The 8,831-nt window shown below is 41.0% G+C and overlaps 1 protein-coding gene across 10 annotated transcripts in view; it reads left to right on the forward strand.

Annotated features, from left to right (window-relative positions):
• The window catches only part of ZFP90 (ZFP90 zinc finger protein), a 70,155-nt gene that overhangs the window by 12,138 nt on the left and 49,186 nt on the right, over nucleotides 1-8,831 (forward strand). For 4 of the 10 annotated variants that reach the window (XM_024124973.3, XM_024124974.3, XM_024124972.3 and 1 more), the window contains exons 3-5: nucleotides 1,764-1,890; nucleotides 2,230-2,325; nucleotides 5,791-8,825. In XM_024124973.3, coding sequence (XP_023980741.1) covers nucleotides 1,764-1,890; nucleotides 2,230-2,325; nucleotides 5,791-7,436 — 1,869 coding nt within the window. In that variant the 3' untranslated portion in view covers nucleotides 7,437-8,825. The other 6 variants (XR_008615468.1, XM_028477514.1, XM_028477513.2 and 3 more) reach the window with 4 other exon arrangements.

Consider the following 8,831-nt stretch of genomic DNA (forward strand, 5'->3'; position numbering starts at 1 on the left):
AGTTTATTTATTTATTTTTGCTGTGTTGGGTCTTCGTTTCTGTGCGAGGGCTTTCTCTAATTGTGGCAAGCGGGGGCCACTCTTCATCGCAGTGCGCGGGCCTCTCACTGTTGCAGCCTCTCTTGTTGCGGAGCACAGGCTCCAGACGCACAGCCTTAGTAGTTGTGGCTCACAGGGCTAGTTGCTCCGCGGCATGTGGGATCCTCCCAGAACAGGGCTCGAACCCGTGTCCCCTGCATTAGCAGGCAGATTCTCAACCACTGCGCCACCAGGGAAGCCCTATTATGTACTTCTTGAGGTAGAAATCTAACCAGGACCAAAGGAGATATTTCAAGTTGGGCATAGTGACAGGTGTCCCATGGCTTAACAAGGCCTGGTGAGGCAAGACAGAAATCAACCTGTGAGCATCAGAACTGACTATTCAGAGGCATGAGGGTCCTCAGAGGAAGAAGTGATTGGAGTGGAGTAAAGCATGAAAAAATCTTTGACCTAGAAATTCCAATTCTAGCTAGCCTACAGGAATTCTAGTATATTTGCACAAAGAGTATGTATTTCAGTAATGTTTGTAATCGCAAAATATTGGAACTAATCCAAATATCTAATAATAAGAACTGGTCCATTTATTCATTCACCAAGTTTTTCTAAGCATCCACTATGTGCTGGACATCAGTCTAGGCACTGGGGGGCATATAGCTGTGAATAAGATAGGTAAAGTCCCTATTCTCATGGAACTTGCAATTGGGGAGACAGAAAAGCTAACAAATCTCAGATAATGATTAGAAGTACAAGCGTCCTTTTTCATCTGAATCTATTTGGTTCCTGAGTTCAGGTGGCAGGAATTTGGACGGTGAGCGATACCTGTTTTAGGAGAAAAATTAAGCATGGTAATATGATGCATAGCAAATAGGTGCTAAGACACCTTTTCTGAGGCGGCGATGCTGGACCTGAGACCTAAACATGGTTTAGGTTGACTGGTTGTCAACCATGTCATGATCCCAAGGCCCAGGGTGGGAACTGGCTTGATATATTCAGGGCAAGGTCAGCATGGCCAGAGCCCAGTGAGTGATGGGGGAGTTTGAATCTTGTTCCTAGTACAGTGGAGTGCTATGGGTTTTAGGCAATGAGTGTGTTATGGTACAGCTGTACTCTGGGGTGCTATGAAGCAATTCAAAGAAATAAGGTGAAATTATACATAGCACTAAGGAAAGACTTCCAAGATACGTAGCTAAATGTGAAAAGCAGGATGTAGAACAATTTGTATGATATTTCACAAAACAAGACTGTGTGTGTGTCTGTGTGTGTGTGTGTGTCTGTGTGTGTGTAACATGGAAAGGGACTGTTAAGTGTATACACCAAACTGTTAACAGTGGTTATTTGTAGGGAGTTTGTGGGATTGGTGATGGGGGTGAAGGAGGGCTGTCACTTTTTATTCCCTGCTGTATTTGGGTTTTGTACCAGAGGAAGCACATGGGCAGTGAGGAATTGGTGTTTGTATAGGAAAGGCTCGGCTTTGAAGGGAACAAGAAGAAAACTAAGTAGGCTTACAGGATTGCGGGACACATTGCCCCTCATGACTTTCCTGCCTGCCATATTAGATTCTCTATAAAATTGTGTAACAACTAGTATATTTAACCCAACATTGCCCCCTCAGGATATCACACGTGTGATCACCATTTGTGATAGATCCTACAGTAGGTTCCCAGTTTTGCCTTGGGAACATTTGTGGGGTTGATCCCTACTTGAGCAGGAATGTGTTCCTACAGGAATCAGTGACATTTAAAGATGTGGCTGTGAACTTCACCCAGGAAGAATGGCACCACATGGATCCCGCTCAGAGGCGCTTGTACAGGGATGTGATGCTGGAGAACTATAGCCACTTGGTTTCTCTTGGTAAGGACCACATCTCATTGTCTATGTATTGGTGGGTCTTTCCTTTCTCAGTTGCTAAGGTTGTGGGACTCATAGTTTGGGTGACTGTGAGCAGAGTGTACAGGGTTAGAGCTTGTTCATCTTGTTGGGACCCAGCTTTATGGGTTTCTGAGCCTGCTCTTTAGGTAAAAGGTCTTTCTCTTGCAGAACTGGAAATAGGCCATTTGATTGCATGACTCCTCAAGCTGCACCATTTTTTCCCTTCAGAGTTCCTGAGGATCGAGGCCTAGTACTGATTTGTAGAGGGTTCTTTGTCTACTTGCACAAACAACCAAATCTTGTGTATTTACCCATGAGCAGGATATCAAGTTTCCAAGCCAGAGGTGATCTTCAAATTGGAGCAAGGAGAAGAGCCATGGATAGCAGAGGGAGAAATCCAAAGACCTTTCTGTCCAGGTAAATGAGGGAGAATCAAGCATGTAGGACAATGGCACAGCTGAGGGAGAGGGAAGCACCTTCAGATTGCTGCCTTGGGAGCGCCTAGACCTGTAGAAGAGATTGGACCGTCTCCTGTGTGACACCTCTGTGTGTCTCCCTTCTCCATTAGGGTGTCTTGCTGCTGGTAGGTCTTGGAAGAAAAAGTACCTCTTTTTCCTTTCTGAAAGTAGCCCTTTGTCCTACACTCAGAATACCATCTCTCCCTATCCTATATCCTTACTTCTGGATTATTTTCTCCTCTGGTGTCCTCAGTCCCCCTTGATTATTTAGAGATCTCTTTTCTTACTCATTTAGACATTAATTGAACTTCCATGTCTCCTCCTTGTTTTTTCTTGCTGCTTTCACTGTCGGATGCCCCAGACTTGTAGGAAATACCCATAACCTTGATCCTCCCTCCCTCCAGACTTCTTTCCCTGCCTGCACTCTTGTACCACCTGTCTGGCGAGCAACACCATCCTCCTTCCGTCCTGCACTCCTGTCCATTTGATTCATTTCCTCCCTCCACAGTTCCTGGAGTATCATCCTCTCCTGGTTTCCCCACTCATTCAATGCTTCTTGGCTTTGAGTCTTTGGCTTTTCTTGCTTTTCCCTCTTAGTGAATCTACCTTAAGGAGCCTGCCTTCCAGCTTCCTCTCCTTTCTTTCTATATTACCTCCCTATAAAAGGGTGCCTGCCTTCTGGTAGTTGCAGCTCTTTATTGTGTGCTGTAGACTCAGAATCATCCTTACTTGTACCCTGGTCACTTTTATTTTCTTTTCACAGGACCCCTCCACTTGTAAGTCCCACAACGTTCTTATTAAAGGTGTAAAATCTAAATTAATCATCTTGCATCTCCAGTCAGCACATTTTGCTACATTGCCCATCATCCATTTCTCCCCTTGCCCATTAGAAATTACCAGGATTCCAGTCCCTCAGGCCAGACACCATAGTCAGTCTAGTCTTTTTCTTTCAACCCAAGTTATTCTCCTCCTTTGAGAAGTATCTTAGGTTTTCCTCCCTTTTAACTTGGACTGGTGACATCCTAAACCAAGCCCCAGACTTAGATTATTATAATTCCCAGTTGAAATTGCTCACTCAGTCTTATCTTTTTGTAATCCATACTGGATTTTTTAAATCATAGTTTTATTGAGATATAATTCACATACCATAAAATTCACCCTTTTAAAGTGTACATTTAGTGGTTGTTTTGGATATGTACGGAGTTGTGCAGCCATCACCACTATCTAAGCAGCTCATGTTCAACACCCCAAGAAGAAATCTTATACCCATTAGCAGTCACTTTCCATTCCCCATACCCCCCAGCTCCTGGCAACCATTAATCTACTTTTTATCTCTGTGTATTTGCCTATTCTGGATATTTTCTATATATGTAATCATAATATGTAGCCCTTTGTGACTGGCTTCTTTCACTTAGCATAATGTTTCAAGGCTCATTCATGTTGTAGCATGTATCAGAACTTCATTCCTTTGTATTGCTGAGTAATATTTTATTGTATGGATATATCACATTTTGTTTATCTATTCATCACTTCATGGACCATATTGGATTTTAATGCTTTATCTTCCTAAACCAGCCACCTCTGAAAGAACTTTGCTATTATTCCCTGTACCTCATTATAGGAAGCAGAAACTCCCGTGCTTTAAAGGTCCCCATCATCCCTTCCAGTATTATCTTTCTATTCCTGCTAAAAAAAGCTCCACCTAGGTTGAACTTTTTCTTGATGTTCTCTGTAAGTAGCATATAGTTTCCCTCATTAGATAATACTTTGTGCCTATCCAAAGTCGTCTATTCTTTAAGTTCAAGGTCTGTCTAATCCATAAAACTTAATATATGCTAATATATTTATTTGTTTCTTCCCTGATCACAAATACCATTTATATCATCTCTACCACACAAATTCAGATTTAATATGTGCCATCTGGTGGGTTTTTTGAAGTCGTCAAAAGCTTGAGTCTTGTTTTTATTCTTAGATTTTTAAGCTCCTGGAGAGTCTGTTTATTCTATTTCTAAATATTTTCTATTTGTATTGCAGAGCATATAGAAGGCAGTCAGAAAATTACTTGATTGATTGTTATGGAATCTTGCTGGGAGAGAACTTTCTCATTCATTCATTTCAACAAACATTTCTTGAATGTCCCACTGAGAAGGATTCTAAAAGGAATACAAAGCATTCTCTGTCCTCAGAAATTTAGAATTGAGTCTTGTTCCAGGGTAAGGAATTTGGGAGTTTAGGGCTCCTTAGTTACTGGGTTTTTTTCCCCCTCCTAATATTTTATTATGCAAATTTTCAAACATTTGAGAAGTTGAAAAAATTATATAGTGAACACCATATACCTACCACCATGGCGCTATAGTTGTTAACATGTTGTTATATTTGCTTTATCACATATCTCTTCATCTGTCTGTCTATTAATCTGTCTTACCTTTGATGCATTTCCTAGTGAGTTGCAGACATGAGTACATTTCACCCCTACATGCTTCAGCATGTATATAATTGACTAGAGTTCAATATTTGTTCATAGTTCCTTTTTTTTAGAAAATATTATATAAGTGGAATATATACCTCTTATATATGTACCATCCATTTGATTTTGACAAGTGCATTCTCCCATCCAACCCAAACTTCTGTTGATATGGAACATCTCCATCATTCCAGAAACCTCCTTCCCCTTAGTTTTTAAAAGGTTACCATTCTTAGAACCTAGACATTAATTAATTTTCTGCTATTAGTATTCTGAGGTTAAACAGAGGTTTAGAGATCAGTTTTTTAGGCAGATTAAAATAAATTGTTTTTGGTTAAGAGAGGTGATTAATGTAGAATCAGAACTCAAATCGACTAAAACCACAGCTCCGTGTGTAAGGGCAAGGATGATTTGCCTCCTGAAATATTACTTTTTTTTCTCTTTGGCAAGTATAGCCCTTGATCTCCAGTTATGTCAAAGAATCATTTCAGTTAGATCACTGGCTGCAGATTTTCTCTGCAGGGTTTGAAGATGTGAAGCCTCAGAGGTGACTTCAAAGAAATTATGAAATGAATGTATTAGGAAGATAGATTCCGTGGCAGTTTGTAAAATGGATGGGAGGCATGGATAGCAGATAGGACTCTGCAAGACGGACCATGATCCTATTCCATTTGTATCTGTGCCTAACTCTCTCTTGCTCACCTGTTCCCTACTCCCTAACAAGCCCTCCTACATGGGCTTCCTCATTCTGGACTTATTCTTCACTCTGGATCTGCAGTCTGCATTGTCACCTCTCTCCACTCTTCCTTTCTCCATTTTGGGTCTTCTCCTGAAGCTACAGGACTAATTTCAAAGCAGAGTGATGTATAACTTATATCTCTTTCACTTCCTCATTCCTACTGTAGCAGTTTGTTTTAACAGGAGGGAATAGGGGACTTTTGCACTTTGGATTTCTTTCAGACTGGAAGACCAGGCCTGAAGCCAAATCTTCAAATCTGCAGCAGAACATATCTGAAGTATCCCTTAGCACAGATGATCCCTCATGTGCCACGTTAGAAGACACTTGGGATGTTAATGGCCAGTTAGAGAGGCACAAGGAAAACTGGAAGAGACATTTGGGGCCAGATGCATCCACCCAGAAGAAACTAATCACACCAGAGGAAGCTTGTGAGCAAAATAAATTTGTTGAAAATTCTAGATTGAACACAGACCTGGTTACACAACTGAACATTCCTCCAAGGTCTAATGAATGTGATACACTTGGGAGCAATTTGGGACATAATTCAGACTTACTCAGTCAGAATAATATCCTTGCAAAAAAGAAACCTTACAAATGTAATAAATGTAGAAAAGCCTTTATTCATAGGTCATCACTGACTAAACATGAGAAAACTCATAAAGGAGATGGAACTTTGCCCAACGGTACAGATCAGGGAATTTATCCTGGAAAGAAACACCATGAATGTACTGACTGTGGGAAAACCTTCCTCTGGAAGACACAACTTACTGAGCATCAGAGAATTCACACTGGGGAGAAACCCTTTGAATGTAATGTGTGTGGGAAGGCCTTCAGGCATAGCTCATCCCTCGGTCAGCATGAGAATGCTCATACTGGAGAGAAACCCTATCAGTGTAGTCTCTGTGGGAAAGCCTTCCAGCGCAGCTCCTCCCTTGTTCAACACCAGAGAATTCACACTGGAGAGAAACCATATCGATGTAATTTGTGTGGTAGGTCGTTTAGGCATGGCACATCCCTCACTCAGCATGAGGTCACACATAGTGGAGAGAAACCCTTCCAATGTAAGGAATGTGGGAAAGCCTTTAGTCGATGTTCTTCCCTTGTCCAGCATGAAAGGACTCACACAGGAGAGAAACCTTTTGAATGTAGCATATGTGGGAGGGCTTTTGGTCAGAGCCCATCCCTTTATAAACATATGAGGATTCATAAGAGAGGCAAACCTTACCAAAGCAATAACTACAGCATAGATTTCAAGAGCTCATCTCTTACTCAAGATGAAAACACTCTCACTGAAGTGAAATCCTATCATTGCAATGACTGTGGGGAAGACTTCAGTCACATTACAGACTTCTCTGACCATCAGAGGATCCACACTGGAGGAAACCCCTATGATTGTGAGCAGGCCTTCAGTCAACAATCTATTTCTCATCCTGGCGAAAAACCCTATCAATGTAATGTATGTGGGAAAGCTTTCAAAAGGAGTACGAGTTTCATAGAGCATCACAGAATTCATACTGGAGAAAAACCCTATGAATGTAATGAATGTGGAGAGGCCTTCAGTCGACGCTCATCACTGACTCAACATGAGAGAACCCACACTGGAGAGAAACCCTATGAATGTATCGACTGTGGTAAAGCCTTCAGTCAGAGTTCATCCCTCATTCAGCATGAGAGAACTCATACTGGAGAAAAACCCTACGAATGTAATGAATGTGGGCGAGCTTTCCGAAAGAAAACTAATCTGCATGATCATCAGAGAATCCATACTGGAGAAAAACCCTATGCTTGTAAGGAATGTGGGAAAAACTTCAGTCGAAGCTCAGCTCTTACTAAACATCAGAGAATTCATACACGAAATAAACTCTAGGAACCTTGACATTTGGGAATGTGCCAAAAGCTTTAGCTAAAATATTGTTCTTATTCAGTATCAGAGGATTCTTACTGGAGAGAAAGCTTGAGAATGTAATGAATTTGTGTGTGTGTGTGTGTGTGTGTGTGCGCGCACATTGTGTGTGAAGAAAGCTCTGTGCTAGTAGACAGTGTTTTTTTTTAATAAAAGCCACATTCTCTGGGATTCCCTGGTGGTCCAGTGGTTATAAGACTCCACGCTTCCAACTGCAGGGGGCACAGGTTCGATCCCTGGTTGGCGAAGATCCCGCATGCCATGTGGTGCAGCCAAAAAAGAGAAAAAAAAAAAAAAAAAAACAGGAAAAAAATAAAAGCCACATTCTCAGATCTGATTTCAGACGTGTGTAAAAACAACTACAAACATATAACCTGTTAGAAATGGTATGCCTATATATTGGACTTTGTAAATCTTTTGAATATGTGTTTGCAGGAGATCACCAACTTTCAACAATTTAACTTGTAACTCTCACTGTTTACAGCCTTTTTACAAAATAAATAAAGCTCCCATGGTAGTGACTAAAACTCATTTTTAAATTGCTTGACAGCTGCATTCAACTGCAGCTCTTATGTTAAATTTACCATGGAAACCAGTTTCACCTCCAGGAATTCACCATTCAAAGAATTAGATCAACTGGTCCAACCGCTTCATTGTACAGATGAAGAAACTGAAAGCCAAAGATGTGAAGTGGTTGCACAGCATGATACAGTTTATAGCGGCAAAGCTGGGTGGAAAGTGCAGGTCTCCTGGATCTTTGGCCCCATGGTCTTGCCACTGAAAAGATACTTTGGAATTCAGGGCTTTAAAATAAGTTTTAAAATAAATCAGATGCACAAATATTTAATGGGCACTCAGGAGTTGAATACGTTGGGAATTCATAAAAGCATAAGAGGCAGCAAGACATATGCAATTTGTCACACTTATTTAAAGCAGCTTGTTGGATGCTTACAAACCAAAATGTTAACAGAAATTGTAAATAGTTGAACTACTAATGACTTTTTTCCTTTTCCCAAGCATCATACTTCAGCTAAGGTATGTCAGTTTCATAGAATTATTGTCTTCCTACTGTGCTTTTCTTGATCCTCCCATGAAAAAGCACTGCCCCAAGCTTCCTGTATTGATTTGATCAATGGGAAAACAACACAGAACTAAGAGAAAAAAATTTCCCCAAATTAATTTTACTGTAGAGAAGTATAAATCCAATTATCCATTGCCATAAAATTTGCCTTTTAATCAGTTTAGGGAATCAGCATGTAGTGCATCATTTTGTGTGCCAAGGAAATTTTCACCATTAAAAAATTAACTTTTGGGCTTCCCTGGTGGCGCAGTGGTTGAGAGTCCGCCTGCCGATGCAGG

The sequence above is a fragment of the Physeter macrocephalus genome, chromosome 17 (genome assembly GCF_002837175.3).
Source record: "Physeter macrocephalus isolate SW-GA chromosome 17, ASM283717v5, whole genome shotgun sequence".
NCBI lineage: Eukaryota > Metazoa > Chordata > Mammalia > Artiodactyla > Physeteridae > Physeter > Physeter macrocephalus.